The sequence below is a fragment of the Carassius gibelio genome, chromosome B19 (genome assembly GCF_023724105.1).
Source record: "Carassius gibelio isolate Cgi1373 ecotype wild population from Czech Republic chromosome B19, carGib1.2-hapl.c, whole genome shotgun sequence".
NCBI classification, from domain to species: Eukaryota; Metazoa; Chordata; class Actinopteri; order Cypriniformes; family Cyprinidae; genus Carassius; species Carassius gibelio.
Window position 1 is genome coordinate 18,961,257 of NC_068414.1, and position 17,064 is coordinate 18,978,320.

Consider the following 17,064-nt stretch of genomic DNA (forward strand, 5'->3'; position numbering starts at 1 on the left):
AAATTATGTTTGTTTGATATTGAAGTCTTTGATCTCTCATTTGTTAGGGTTGATTTTTTTGTTTTAAAACCAGCACATTCAAATTCACAGTTCATTCAATTTGGATTATACGGCAGGCCTATACAGAAATGCATTTCGAGGGGATTTTTATAAAAAATATGATGTCACAATTTATCAAAGATTTAAAACACAATACTTATGAAAAATACATAAACTAGAAGGCACAAGTGGTTGGTATGATTTTGTAATGTTTTTGACCTCAAAAGACTTTTGTGCTCACCAAGGCTGCATTTGTTTGATCAAAAATACAGTAAAACAGAAATATTGTGAACTATTACAATTTTATAGTTTTATTTTTATATATTATATTTTTATATAAAAAACTTATCCATTCTTGAAATGCGAAGCTGAATTTTCAGCATCATTAGATCTTCAGTGTGTCACATGATCTTTCGGAAATTATTCTGATATATGCTGATTTTGTGATTATTATTCAACATTTCTTATTACTATAAATGTTGAAAACAGTTGTGTTGCTTAAAAATTTTGTGGAATCTAGTGTGGAATCTAGTTTATGAAGACTATGACAAAAAAATTTTTTTCATGACTACAACAAGAGAAAATCGATACAACAATAAGGTCAATAAATGATAACTGTGACCATATCAATAATAATAAAATAATAATAATAAAAACTTTAACAAATACCTCTTTATTTTTGTCAAAAATGGAGACAAAAATGTTATTGCAGACTGTTCTACACTCCTCTACTATGCAAGCTTTCATGAGTGTGGTTGCCAGATATCGAGAGTTCAAATCCTCAAATCAGAGCTTCGCTGTCACAAGGATACATTTTCTTCCCGGTGATTTGCTTATTTGAAGAAATCTGGCAACCATGTACACACGCTCACTTCTCATTGCGGACATGACCTGAAAACATGGACAAACAAGCTGGAGTTTAGTATTTGAATTAAAAGTGTCACTCAGCCGGTCTGTGTTCTGTCATGAGATCTTTACAATATTGTTTGTATAAATGCACTTACTCAATTGCTGTTGTTCTAAATAGATTATTGCAATATGGAATTATAGTGGAATTACTTGAAATTTCACTGTTATAATATTTTAATATTTAATCATAATGTTTGTTTTAGCAGTTTTTGTACATAAATTACATAAGTCTTTGGTTATTAATTTATATATAATGTATATAATGAAAAGCCTACTAAAACTAGACTAAAATACTTTAGGTTTTCTTTGACTAAAACTAGACTAAAATACTTTGACTAAAACTTAACTAAATAGGATAAATTAAAACTTATTAGGATAAGGTTGACTAAATATGATCAAAAATAGCAAGGACATTTAACACTTGACTAAGACTTAAATTGAAAATACTGTAGCTGATTTTTTTTTTTAACATTACAAATGCCTTAGATGCTTAATGAATAAAAGGATAGTTTTTTTTTTTATTATTTGTACTGACTTTAGACTTATGAGCAAAACTGGGATTCCTAACGTTAAATTGATTGACTTTTTGACATTCATTTCTGTTTCAAAAGTGTCACAATGTAGTATATTGTAAAACAAAAAGGAAGAAGATGAGTGATGATAAATGATGATAAAATTTTAATTTTAAGGTCAACATCTCAAGTCTTTTTAAACGCTTGTACTAGCTTTGACACATTCAACAGGCGCGACATCACTGCTCTGATATTGGCTTCTTCTGTCAGTGAGGAAATGACTTTTTTGAGGCAGGTCTGAAAAGGCCAAAACCAGACCGATCTAGATAGTGTCTACCTGTGAGTTAATGCACACTTGCCTTCAAAGAGAATCACAGACTGCTAATCTGTGTCATTATCAGGAATTGTAATGTCTTATCTTTTCAGCACTGCAATTAACCCTACGTTGATTAACATCGGTAACTCTCCTAGAGGACACAAAATCATTATATTAGATTACTTCAATCCCTCGCAATCCTCTTTAATTTGCTTATGCCCATGTTAGAAAGAAAAATGTATGTTCTGCTTACCCTCCTTCCTCTTGAAACGCAGAGCAGGTGGTGTGATTATGTCAGCTCTGATGTCTGCTGTCAATTAGCTTTAGTGCACACACTTCCCATATAATATAACAGTGTAAATAAATCCTAACCAAATCTGTCTGTTCCCTTGTCTAAATATTCACAGGTCTTAATGTTTCTAACAGGGTTTAATGGAATTCATCGAAATGTTAGACTGTTGTTATTCGCGAGTTCTCTGGCTGTCAGGGAGTGTGCACACCAGCGCGCCATTGTGAAATCAGGGAAAGAATTAAGAGACGTTTTTCTTCTCTGTATTACAAATTTAACTCGCTTGTATCCATAAGGGGGTTCAACCATGATAAATTTGTGAAAATGTGTCAAATGATATTCACTTCAAGGTGAAATGAATGCCTGGATTTATTCTTTTGTACATACACATTATTATTTAAATATCAAAATATCTTCCTTTATGTTTCACAGTCGTAAAGTTTCGGCATGAGGGGGAATAACTGATGAATGTATTTTCAGGATGTTTTAGGTGAACTATCCCTTTAAACATCAGCAAGTGTTTATTTGTGACATTAATAAATTGCAAACAAAAGATTGAGGCAAAATGGTCACAAGATGATTAGGGTATTGCCTACAAAGCTGTGTAGTAACTGATTACATGTAATCTGGATTACGTAATCAGATTCCAAAAATTAAGCACTTTTAATTTTATTACATTTAAAAATATTCGTAATCAGACTACAGTTACTTTTTTATTGAATGGCAATAAACTGCAATTTTGAATGTGCACTTTTTTGGAGTGAGAGACTGAAGGTGATTTTCATTTGGACTGTTGGACAAATGACAATAAAGTGTTCTTCCACACGATATTCATATTCGTCCAGTTTTGGAACATTAAAATAAAGACCAGTCACTAGTCAGATGAATATAATTACACACAAAATTGAGAGGCCACACATCATTTGAAAACTGGATTTAGAACAAATGGAATAGATTTTCTTACTATTTGTGTTTTTATATCAATATGGTAGAAGACTCTCCTATTTAAATCAAGATGATGAATACATTAGGTCAAAAGTCATCTAAAATTAGTCAGATTATATTACCTTAAATGTATAATGTAATGGATTACGTTGCTAACTAACTACAATTTTTGTCATATAATTTGGAATACAATTTGTAATTAATCTACCCAGCTCTGGCTGCCTATATAGAGAGAAGACATTAAGGCAGCTCATATGTATTATATCCAATTTAAATAATGCAATATATACTGTATAGCAAATCTCAATTGTCTGATTTTTTTTACACCCAGCTCTTTTTATAAAATTGGATAAATAGAAGTCCTGTGTGTCCAACTATATGTGCATACATGCATACTGTATAATCACCAAGGGTGTTTTATTCTGTGTACCATTTCTCAACTGCTTGATTTTCACCCAGCTCAAATCAGCTAATGCAACTAGAAAGCACGAAGACACAGAATTAAGATATTATAAACTCTAACATCATGATTGTCTGTAAAGCTGCTTTGAAACAATGTGAACAATGCGCAAATATACAAATAGATTTGACTAGGTTTTGGGATGGTGCCTGAATCTCCTCCTTGTATTAAAAAGTCGACCTAACAAGCTGCAGTCAGACCATGTTCCCCTAAGCACTGTGTTTATATGATTATGTCACCACTTCATTAACCAGAGGGGCCACAAATGAGACGAGATGAGAGGTCAGGGGTCACGGCCACTGCACACTCCAGAGCAAAAGCCAGTTCCATTTCACCCACAATTCTATTCACAGGAAAAGTAATTTGTTTGATCCAATTCTGAGCAAACGAACATCCTATTCCGAAATCCTTTCCAGGGAAAACCCTGATGTAGACCAGAGTTGAATAGAACTTGTCACATTTTTATATAGAGGCTCTTCCCTGTGCTCTGTAAATGCAGTTTACTCTGTTAGTACTATATGTAAATTGTTGCTTAAATCACCTGCAAATTCAACAAGCCATCCATATAAATTTTCACAAAAACATCAACATCCAGCTTTTGAAAGATTACATTTCCATTCACTATTCAGTTGAGATTTTTTGCCTTGCAATAAAAATTTCATCGAATTGAATGTGCAGCCACGTAGCCGACAGATAATTTTATGACTGTAAGCAAAGAGTGTGCTCCTTTAACAAGTATAAGACGGCTTTTGCTATTTGAACTCAAAGCATTTCCATATGTTTATCTCTGAGAGACTAACAACCCTCAGGATGTATTATAACCGGAGGAACATTTGTTAATCTACTGACGGGAGCACTGGCATAAAAATCATACCATGATGTTCCAGGCTTGTTTTTCGCTCCAGCTGAGGCTTAAAATGCTCTGCCTGGTGTTTGACAACGTTAAAGAGGGCATGTTTTGAGCAAAAAAGTCTTCAAAAGTGTGAAGTCTCTTTTAAATGGTCCCTTTATCAAAGCCTGAAAAGATATAACCATGCTTAGCATGCAATACTTGAACAGTACATAGAAGCAATTTAAAAAATCTTAACATTTATGATTCTTGAGGCAGAGGAGAGCTAGATGAAGCAGGACTCAACAATTAAGCAGTGTAAGAGAGTTTTAGGCCATTCAGTTGGTCACATGTCCCTATGGTCCAATGATTTGCTGATCAGGTAGATGATTTTATGCTTGCAAACATAACCATTTGGTTTTCTGTGATGTTTTAAACATTGTTTTATACATCAACAATGTAAAAGTTTTGGGCAAAATTGGTACAGTGTTTGTATTGGTGTACAGTGTATTCAATGGTTTTTGTTGTTGTTGTTTGTTTGTTTTTAAGTCTTAAATGTTCAATAAAAATGGTTAGTATTGTATTGCAAATATTAGTATTAGTATTGCAAATGTTTCTAAAAATGCTAATAAAATGTATTATTATATAATAATATTTAATATCATATATTCACTGGCTCAAATTCTTATTGTTGACCACTATGGAGAACAAACACACATTATAATGTTCCATAATGCATCTTAATACACACATACATATTCAAGCTGATATGCTGAGGTTGACCATCAGTGCAAACGTTCATGGCTCCAATCAACACAGGCACTCACCAAAGGTGTGAGAGCTGTCTTTTTATAGAGATGTGTTAGTATGTTGGATCATTTGCACCTATGCTTTAGACTCCTGGAGTCCTGGCATACTGGCCATGGACTGTCACTTGCCTTCGATCCAGCATGCTGCTCAAATAGCAAGTCCAGTTATACCTTAATAAAACTTAATAAGACTTTAATATGACTTTACAGCATCCTGCAATGTTGCACACCTTAGTCTATGATTATTTTATTTATTTAAGAGTTTTGGAGATTTTGTCTTATCCTTATTCAAGCATATTACTAGATATATGTATATACCTGTGAACTACAGTACACAGAAAATAACCAAAATGGCCACTGAATTGATTTATCTTGAAAGGACTCTGGCTAACAGTACTTTCTTCTTCTTTTACAGCTTTCTTTTGCGGCCACAACTCCTGTCCTGGCTGACAGGAAAAAGTATCCAAATTTCTTCAGGACTGTCCCATCAGACAATGCTGTGAACCCTGCTGTGGTGAAGTTTCTCAACTATTACAACTGGAGCAGAGTGGGAACTCTGACCCAGGATGTCCAGCGCTTTTCTGAAGTATGTTGAGAAAAATAACTTGCCCTGTTTCTGAATGTATTTTGAATCACAATATTGTTATTCAGTCCTTAAACTAATGTTAAGAAAATGTTTTAGAGAGCAGATATTATGTTTTTGGTCCTTATTTATTTGAAGGAATATTTCAGAATATTGAAACACTTGAAGTGACTAAACCAAGAATTAAATTTATTGAATTTAGCTCAATGGGAATGAATGGGGCCAAACCTGGAATATTCCTTTAAAGGGGTCATGAGCTAAAAAAAATAAAAAATTCCCTTAATCTTTTAATGGGTTCACACGGCAGGAGTTTTAAAATCCTAAACGATTATGAAGTCACAGGTTGCAGCACACACATACGGAGAATCTTTTATCTTTTGGAATGTGTAAATAAACACCACCTCCGCAGAAGTTCAACATCACTGCCTGTTTAGCCAATCCCCGCCCCACCCCAACACACACCAATTCATACATAAGGGTCTTTTCGCACCGCTTTAGTTCCACAACTAAATGTAAGTACTAAAGAAGTGGAACGATTTTGCGCGAACTATTTCCCAGTACCATTTAAAGGGTTGCATTCGCACTGACTGTGTGTACTAGGAAGTGACGTAGGCGGTCAACAGTGATGTCATTTGTGCATGGCGTTCAACAATGTTAACAAAGAAGAACAACGTTAACAACAGGAAGATGCAGGATGCTGTGATTGGCGCTGTGTTTTTGTTGTGTCTCCCGGAATGTGGAATGTCGACATATACGTAAAGCGATTGAAAGAATGGAAAGGAGGATTAAGAATCTCCAACGACAACTGGCAGTGCTACATTTGCTTCAAGTGCAAAAATGCCCAAAAGTGCATAGTTCCACAATTAGTTCTGGTACTATGCAAAGGTTCCTGCGGTGCGAAAGGCCCTATACTGTTTATGAGAGAGATGAACGCACAGGTCTAGACAAAAACCAAATGATAAAGATGGCTCCAAAGACAAAAAGATGCTGTGCAGTGCTAAGTTGCTAGGAAAAATTGTGTTTCCATTGCCTTCCTTCTGATCCCAACATTAGGAAAGAGTGAATGAACTATATAAAGATCCACACCCTGTCAGTAAGAACTTAGTCCTTTGTTCACTTCATTTTATTGCGGATTCGTTTACAGACAAAGCACAATTCGATGTGGGATTTTCAAAAAGATTGAAACTAGAAGACGATGCTTTGCCAAATATAATGGATCTGACAGTAATGTCGCAACACAAGTGTGAGTAAAATTGCAAAGACTAAAGTCTCAAATCCAAAGAGATATTCTTTATAAAAGTTAAGAGATATCCACTCCCACCTAAAACGGCTCATTCCAACACGCCCCCACATGTCTATGTAACGATGTGGGAAGATTTACATAACGCTGCCCAAATGTTCATGCAAAGAAAGAAGGCATACATTTTTTTCTCACTGTTGCCACCGGTGCCATTATGTGGAGATGCTCTTTGTTGTGAAAGCAAAGCTACTTTGTTTGGCCTTCCAAAAGAGGACACAGTCAGTGGTTAAGTTGTATTTACAACACTGTTCCAGAACAGTTCAACCCAAACCCAACCCAACAAGGACTGTTTCCTGTGAGAATAGCCTACAATGCCGGTGTCTTTTTCTATAAAGAGTGTCAATTCCAACTTTGCTTGGACAATCTTGTGCTTCTGACACACAGGGCCCTATCATACACCTGGCGCAATGTTGCGCATGGTGCTGTGCAAGTGTTTTTGCTAGTTCCAGCCCAGTGCATTTTTCATTTTCCTGTCCTGCACTGCGTTGTTTAAATAGCAAATGCATCCATTTGTGTGCTCATGGGCATGCTGGTCTGAAAATGAGGTGTGTTCAGGTGCTTTGCTGGTGCCTTGCTATTTTGAGGAACTGATAATAGACTGCGCCATAGACCAACTCATACCTGGTCTAAGGTCTGGCAAATATTGTTTATTTAAAGAGAGCGTTAGTATAGGTGGGTCCACAACATGCATACACACTGCTTATTAAACACACAGGGACACAAAGCAGCACACAACCATGCCAAATATTTAAAATGAAAGGATTATGCAAAAGAATATTATTGTATAGACTACATAAATAAATAAAAAGCCTACATGTCATAATGGATAGTCATCGCATGTATCAGAATTAGGCTACCTATTTGCTCAACACGAGCAGCTCCGTTTCATCTGGGAAATGCGTTCTGTCTTTGTGATTGGCAAATTCTGCCATGTAAATAGAAAATCCATCATGGCACGAGTGCAACTGGCTCTTCAAGGGAATGGAAGATGACACTCTGATTACTTTATTGCACATTACGCCCAAAAAACACCCATTCCCTTTCAGTCGGTCACTCTCGACATCACGTCGGTGACAGATGAATTGGGATAGCACTTCGATTGACACATTTAGTTTACACTCGAAGTAGATCTGTCTATGCACATTGGCATGCAATTATTGCATCCAGCTGCAGCTGATCACAGCATGAGCATAAGAAGGCAGCAGGTACAGTGCATACCAGCTTTTCACTTTGGAGATGAGCGACAACATCGTTTTGCTCCATCCAAGTGTCTTCAGTGAGCTACGAGTTCTTGGAAGCTTTTGGTGGTGCTGGTACGGCACTTCAGCAGTGGTCATTCCTGTGTCGAGTGGGTTGCGCACTTCAGGTTGTACTACCCCCTGTTGTGCTGAAAACGGCTATTCCCTTGTGTCAGGGTATGCACTCAGCATGCAATAATTACAAACCAGCGTGCATTGGCTTGTTTAGTTTACACTCAAAGTAGATTGGTCTATCGAAGCAATATCCCAATTCGACGTTGAGAGTGACTGACTTCAGGGAACAAGGGTTACCATATGTAACCGAGACGTTACTGATTAAGAGAATAGGGACAACAAGTTTAGACCATTTTCCCATTGTTAAACTAGCAAAAGTGGACCTGCCCCATACACTTTAGACTATGCACTTGGAGAGTTGAAATAGGGCCCACAGTCTGTAAGTACGTTTAGCCAAATTCTGCCATGTAAATAGCAAATCCGTCATGTAAAGGATTTGCCACTGATGATTCAAATGCGAGTTTTGAGCTGAATAGAGTATTGCTTGTTGTTTAGTTTCTCCGATCACAAATCCAGACATGGTTTTATGTTTATGTGGTGGGATATGTAACACACCGTGTAAAAATACAGTAAGTCATTATAATCAGCAATTATGTCCCAACTGGATGCAACAGCACATACAGCAATGACAGTATAGCAAGGGTCATAACATTTCCATTAGACGCTTGAGGAATTCGGCCAATCACAACGCATTGGATAGCTGGTCAGTCAGCATATACCTCACTTATACAGCACTCTTAAAATGGCTGGGTTAAAAATAACCCAATTGGCAACCCAGCACTGGGTAAATATTGGACAGAACACGTGCTGGGTTAAAGTAACCCAGCATGCTGGTTTACACATTTTAACCCAGCATGCTGGGTTATTTAGAAAACCCAAGATAGAGTCATTTTTACCATTTGTGGGTTTACGTTTTTATGATTCTGGGTTATTCTTGCTGGGTTATTCTCATAATTTCACTTTTGCTTAACAAAGCAATCATGGATTAATAAATAATGAAGAATACAGGTTATTTAGACTGTTAAAAAATAATTTTAATGCCATCTGACATTCAAAAAGTTGTACCAATGACAAACAATATGGAATTTTCCCTTTTTTTTCAGCAAATGCAAAATAAATAAAATATCACAGAATTACAGTTGCAATAAGAAAATTATTTCTGAATCACCTGTCTAGCTGTTTAACTATTACATTTTGACATGTTTAGCTATTTAAATACACAGTGAAATGACACTGACAATTAACATTCTTTAAATTTAAATGTAGACTCAAGTATATCAAGTATATAAAGACTCCTATGTAAGTAGATGTGCACTGCTTAGGGTAGTTCAACATATAGTTCACCCAAAAATGAAAATTCTGTCATTTATTACTCAACTTCATGTGGTTACAAACCCGTAAGACCTTCGTTCATCTTCAGAACACAAGTTAAGATATTTTCGATGATATTCAAGAGCTTTCAGACCAGGGTGAATAATTAATGGCAATTTAAATTTTTGGGTGAACTATTGTCAAAAACTTAAGATTTGAAGCAAAGATCTACACATGAGAGCAGTGTAGTCTGCTTTAAAGGCCTGTCAATGGAAGGACAATTTTCAAAAGGAATTGCAAATAATATTTTCAATTCTGTTTTCCACATGTGACACATTGTGACATAATCCAAACACAATTGCAAATCTTGAACAAAAACACTTTCAAAAACACTGAACAAAAATTACTGTTTCAGTTTTCATGAATGACTGCCAAATTTCAAATGGAAAAGCAAAGTCCGTTTGCAGCTGTATTTTCCACGCATTATGACTAATAAGCCTGTCATATTAAACAAATACTGCATCATAGCAGCTTTACAATATTAAATATGAAAATAGTGTGTAATAATGCGAAGGGATAACAGTAAACACTCAGTTTTCAGTTAAAGTCAGTTCATCATTGATTCAGTGATGTATCGTCCCTCTGTTCAATCAAGTCAATGATATCGCTTGATATTAATTGTCTCCAACTAAGGAAAACCAAGGAACCGAAACTCCATCGGTGCAGAATGGAGAAAAAAACCTTGGGAGAAACCAGGCTCAGTTGGGGGTCAGTTCTCCTCTGACAAGACGAAACCAGTAGTTCAATTCCAGGCTGCAGCAAAGTCAAACTGTGCAGAAGAATCATCTGTTTCCTGTGGTCTTGTCCTGGTGCTCCTCTGAGACAAGGTCTTTACAGGGGATCTGTATCTGGGGCTCTAGTTGTCCTGGTCTCCGCTGTCTTTCAGGGCAGTAGAGGTCCTTTCTAGGTGCTGATCCACCATCTGGTCTGGATACGTACTGGATCCGGGTGACTGCAGTGACCCTCTGATCTGGATACAGACTGGATCTGGTGGCTACATTGACCTCGGAATAAGAGAGAAACAGACAAATGTTATCATAGATGCAACATAAGAACAAGTACATGAGGTGTTACTAATTACCATGTCTGTTTTTTCACTGTGTCGCACATGTTACCTGCCAAAACTCAAATGGAATCGCAATTACTTTGGCATCTGAATTTCCAATGCCTCACATTGAAAACTGTCAATTTTTGCCAGAGGTGGGACCATACTATGGAGAGTGTTTGTATTGGGAGGTGATGTCACTCAAAGACAATTGTGCCAAATGCTTTGAACAATGGAGGTTAAGGCACTACTAAAGGCATCTGCCGCTCCAAGAGATGCGTGTTAAAGAACAGACAGTGCAACCCGGATCTCCATATATTCTTGGCACCATAAACAATAAATAATTCTGTCATTTTTACCCCAAATGCAGCTACTATCCCCTGCTAACAGTTAGAACCACATGGTACTATTGGTCAATATTCACCATTAACCAAATGCTTTTCACCTGAGGAATAAAATGTAGGGTAAGATGCAAATAGGTAAATAAGAGTAGAACTGCAATGTTGTTTTGCTGACGTGCATCAGAGTGCATACAGTGAGAGATTTGGGGTAAAAACTACAGAATATATCCCAATAAAAAACACGCCCCATAGTATAGTCCCACGCTTGACACAAATTGACAGCTTTCTGTGTAAGGCATCTGAAATACAAATGCTTTTCAATTGCGTTTGGACTATTTCACAATGTATGTGTCCACATGTGGAAAAATGCAATTAAATATACAATTTGCAATTCCTTTTGAAAATAGTTCAGAATATCCTTACCTGTCCATTGATTATGATCAATTCCTGAGAAATCTGCTGGAATTTTTAAATCGCCACGACAATTGGATGGGGTTTTGTGGACTCTGCTCGGTTAAGGAATTCCATGTTTGTTCCAACCTTTAAAATAAAGTAAAAAATAAATAAATAATGGTTTTAATAACAGTTTTTCAGTTCAATTAACTGTGTGAAGTTAATCATGAAATTTACCCATCATGATTATTTGTTAAATTCACCTATGAGTTGGTCTACAGAAGCAGAATGTGCTCTAGTGATTGGCTGAAAGGTGTGCTTTCAAACTGTCTAATCAATGGGATGTTCCAGTCATTATAAATCACAGTTTTATGTTAATATGCTGGCTATATCAAACACACACAGTCACTGGCACAGATAAGGGAGATCACACTGCATGCACCCACAGACATTTCTATGACAAGTCACGTAGGTACTGGGTTTCTCCGCAGCTTTAAAACAGTCCATATATAAACACTTATAGGTGTACCAAAGTGATAAGGACAAGTCAAAAACACTATCTGGATGTTTATGATGTTTACACTCATAAATTATGTACATTCCGAACACAAAGTTACTAAGTGCAGCTTTAACTATAGCACGTAATAAAAATATATGTGCGTTTAAGTTACGTGAGGGTTAACGTTAAGTTAATTGATTATCACAGACAAACAATTATGTAAAATGAATAATAAACAAGAACTTACCGTTAGACGCCTCAATAAGACTGAGCTCGAAGAGTTTTTCTCCCACAAATGTATCCATGTGCTTTTCTGACAGGAAAAAAAAACATTTTGAATTATAATATGTATGTAAAAAGACTTAATAAACCACACAAGCATCTAATCACTCTATATGGCTCTGCACCTCACTAACGCGGCCTACATCACTCGCTGTCCGTGCGCGGACTTTGAAATGCCCTGAGACGTCGATTCTCTTCCGGGAATCACTTTGTTCGAGAATTACTGAACCGGTTTATTTGAACTGGATCGTCGGTTCTCTTAGACCAGCGGTCCGACTGTATTCTACGTAATTTATATGATTTACATCTCGATATGGACAACTGCAGGCGTTTACATTAGCGCAGAGAGTCGTATTCACTTTTTAACTCATTTGACTCACTTAAATGTCAAATTCGCTTTTCAGTGTCAGAAACGACTTTTTCCTCTATTTTCACAGGTATTCGCATATTTCATCCATCCGTCACTGTCTGAAACTTAATAAAACTGTATTAATCTGTCGTCTCAGATACCTTAACACGATTATGTGAGTCACGTAGCGTAGGTTGGCCGTTTGAGGTAAACAGTTCATCATTTAACGTAAATAATGTTTGCCTGTAGACGTTTAACAGTAATGTTGCCGCAAAAAAAAGTTATAATTCTGCCAATTTAAAATAATTATTAAAGTTATATATATAAACTTACCTTAAAACAGTTGAAAGCCGTGGCTTTGCCTCGTTGTTCTTCCAAAATGACAGTTGGGGAGCGATTTAAACATCTTCAAGGCGCGTTAAATAACCCAGCGCTGGCCTGAAACAACCCAGCGACGCAACCCAGCAGGTTTAACCCAACACCTGGTAAACTGAAACTACCCAAAAGTGTTTAAAAAGAAATAAAATAACCCAACAAAATGACCCAACAGACTCAACCCAGCATTTTGGGTTAAAAAATAACCCAGCCGTTTTTAGAGTGAGTATATCACTCAAAACGATGAGCTTTGTAAAAATCAACGCATATAGAAACAGTACTGTACAGTATGTGGAAAATAATATTTTTTTACCTGTATTTACACAATGCATTACACCAAATACACAACATAATGTTCTTTTTAGCAATGTCATATGACCCCTTTAATTATGTTTTTTGATCTTTGAATCTTTATAACATTATTAATGGACCTCAAAGAACAATACAAAATAAAAAATGAAGGCAGTTCATAACCCCTTTAACTGATCGCTTAATCTGGAAAAATTTGATATTGTATAGTGTGAGATATTATCTTGCTCCACCAGCTTCAACTTCCTACCAGATGTACTTCTCCGAAATATAAGGCCTATTGTTTTTCTGTTTGAGTGTGGGTGTGTATCTTTTTCCTTCTGTTTGTATTTCATATGAATAGACACAGTAAGATTCCCCTGTGGAATTCATTTTCGATCTCATTTTAGTGACTGAGATAAAGATAGACTGAATTGATTGGATGAGACATTTATATATAACATGATCAGGAATTGTGTCGTGTGTGTTTGTGTTGATTGTAAGCTTGTGGAAATTCCTTCCTCCAATGGGACACGGTGTTGAAAGCCTTCGGGGGTAGAGAGATATTAGCGTCTCTTTCTCACACAAGTGCTCCATAGTAACTGTTTGCTGTCAGAGTTCAAAGTATTCCTTAGGTGATAAATCTAAATCCTGGATCATCACTGAAGATCCACCTAGCCATGGATCACTGCGACTGCTAGTGCTAGCAAATCCTGCTGCTTTGAGATCTATAACACTGACACTGCAGTTTTGTTTCTCATAGAAATGTGCATAAAATATCTACAGTGGGCTATGTTTCAAGCTGAATTTAATAGTTCTTACTAGGTAAACAGAAAAATCTAATTGGGTTATCAGTTCACACCAAGATATTAGGATAATCTTGTTGTGATGCTGGCTTACAAAAAAAAAAAAATCAATCAGTTTGTATGTCAAAGCTGACATGTTGTTGTTGTGACATGGATAATATTAGGTGGATTATGGAAAGAGAGTGTTCAAGATGAAGGCTGACTTTGATTTTTACTAATTTAAAAAATATTTAGGCATACATATCTAATAAAAATTACTGACTGAATTATGTATGTTCTTCAATAATAAGATTTTTAGTTAATTATTTAAAAATTATTTATAGTTATTTTTAACATTTTCAGTTGAACTAGGTTATCGTAATGAATATTTTGAATTTAAAGGGATAGTTCACCCAAAAATTTAAATTACCCAATGATGTTAATATGTGTATATGACTTTCTTCTTCAGACAAATCCAATCGGAGTTATATATAAAAAAAAATTGTGGCAGTGGACCCAAAAAGTGCATCCATTCATCATAAAAGTGCTCCACACGAATCTTCTGAAGATAACATCTACGTCTACATCATCCACTAAAACACCACTCTCTTGTGAACACGTGTACGTTAGTTTATAACATGGATATTTTTCTTACACATAAACATTTGTTCACTACAGAAGGCCTTTATTAACCCCCAGTGCCTTGTGGAGTAATTTTATGATGGATTGGATGCAAGCACCATTCAATGCTATTACAAGGCTTGAAAGAGCAAGGATGATTTTTTATATAACTCTGAATATATTCATCTGAAAGAAGAAGTCATATACACCTAGGATAGCTTGAGGGTGAGTAAATCATGGTGTAATTTTAATTCTCTTTAAAGTCATCCTGGAGCCCCCTTGGAAATTTTCTGAGATTAAATCAGATCCTGAACTGCATTATAGTTCTGTGTGATATTATTTACACTTTTATTTGCTAAAATACTGGAATGCGCTAAGAGTGACAGGCAATGTGTATTTATACATGCTGTAAATAAATGGCATTGTCACTTTTTTATTTTATTTTAGGGCAAGCCAGCTTTCCCATGCATTCTTAAAACAATTACTGTTTCTGTGATACCTTCTAAGAAAATTTGTTTTTATTAATATCTTCCTTTTGTCAGCACATTGTGAAGTTTAAAAGATACTTATGTTTATCAAAACTTTAATATATATTTTAATCTATATGAAGAATGTTATTGTTTGAGGCAACCCAGGCTTGTTGGAAATACGTGTCTCTAAATACATTTCTGCAACACCATTATTTACGTTGCTTACTGCATGTTACAAAGTGAAAAGTCCAGTGAGTGGTGCTACATGTAAATTGCAGGTTTATTATGTGACCCAGACAGGTTTTTGTTATGTTGATATGGGCATAGATTGCTGTGTTTGTAATATGTTGCTTCAGGTACCTATTGTAGTGGTTCATTATTAAAATATCCCCTACACCAAACCCAACCCTAAACCAACCTGATAGTGTTAACAAATACAAAACTGGTATAAAAATGCATTTGTTGATGCAGCCGTGCTATTTTAATTTCCTTATATGGATTTGAGCTGCTCTGTTGAATCGTAGTTTCACGGGGTTCGTACCAGCACTTTTCATTACTCAAGTGCAACGCTGTATTGCGTGAGCTACCTAGCAAACCTACTGAATTAGAAAACTCATGCATATTGTGACGAGTCAGCTGCCTCCTCCCTGATTATCATCGGCACCCTGTCCTAAATCGGCGCCTTTCACCAGGCTCCCGACAGGAGTGGGTGTGTGAGAGAGGAGGGGCGCTGGGCGAGTCAGGGCTGGCGGTGGGTGATGGGGCAGTTTAAAAGCCCAATGCACCTCTCCTCGGGAGAACGGTCTCTTCCCAGTGCATGCACACTGGTGTCCTCGTGAGTCCAGAAAGGGTGCATTGAGGGACTCCCGTGCCACCAGAGACATGAGCTGCCGGACCCGCGATCTGGACGAGATCCGCACCCGTTTACACGCCGTTGGGCCAGGATGCCAGGCCGTCCATCCCCTGCAAGTGCCGCGGCCAACGAGCAGGATGCGGCAGCTAGAAGAAGCCACCGCCCCTCTCCCCTGGACCAAAGAGGGGAGCGCGTGCGGCCACCGGACTCTGCCCTTTACTTGGACCGTACCTCCATGAACACTGCCCGACCCACACGAACCCTGCAGCACGACGAGGACACCAGATGCCCTGTTTATTTTGGACACACTCCCCCTTTGGCCATGTTTATTTCCTGTTTCTCATTTTTTGTTAATAAAAGCCTCTCCGAGGCCTGACGCCATGCCCACTGTGTCTGTCGTTGGCTCCTCCCATTACAATATGTAGCTACTGTATATATGACATGTTTTTAAATGTATCAGTTTTCAAATCTCACAGCTTGTTAAAATTGTTTTGAATTCATAACACAATATTCAAGTAATTATGAGAAAATTAGGCGTTATTATTCAAAACTTTTTACTGAGTTTTACTGCCTCTCGTGTTTATTTCAACTGGAAACAGTGGTTCATATGTATAGGTATGTTTTTCAGTTCTGCAGAAATGTATTTAGAGGCATAGATTGTAATATTGTAATAGAACATTTTATTGCTCATATGATTAATTTAAAAAATGAATATTTTTATTTTGGAAATAAATTGCAGGTAAAGCTGTGCTGTATGTCTAAAGATTCAGTGTGTAACTATATAAAATAAATAAACACGCAAACATTTGCACAGACACTCTGTATCAGAATAACTGAATAGAGTTGTTGTGCTTTTGCCTTTTGGGAGGTAAGGAGCTCCAGTGAGAGTTTAGGAAGGTGTAAATACTTTTATCTTTGCCTCTGGATGGAGATGCTGAACAGACACAAAGGAAGAGCCTGAACCCGTCATCAGCCTGCCTGAGGAGGGCACTGGAAGCCTGATTAGCATGCCGGTGTCAAGCTCTCTCACCCTCAGCGGTGCTGGTGCCATACCGCAGGAGAGCTGCCCGCGCTGTGTGATCTGACAT

The 17,064-nt window shown here is 36.9% G+C and overlaps 1 protein-coding gene across 1 annotated transcript in view; it reads left to right on the forward strand.

Annotated features, from left to right (window-relative positions):
* Window positions 1-17,064, forward strand: part of LOC127979746 (gamma-aminobutyric acid type B receptor subunit 2-like) — a 189,081-nt gene that overhangs the window by 98,295 nt on the left and 73,722 nt on the right. The window contains exon 3 of the mRNA XM_052585363.1: window positions 5,524-5,694. Coding sequence (XP_052441323.1) covers window positions 5,524-5,694 — 171 coding nt within the window. The remainder of the gene's footprint in view (window positions 1-5,523; window positions 5,695-17,064) is intronic.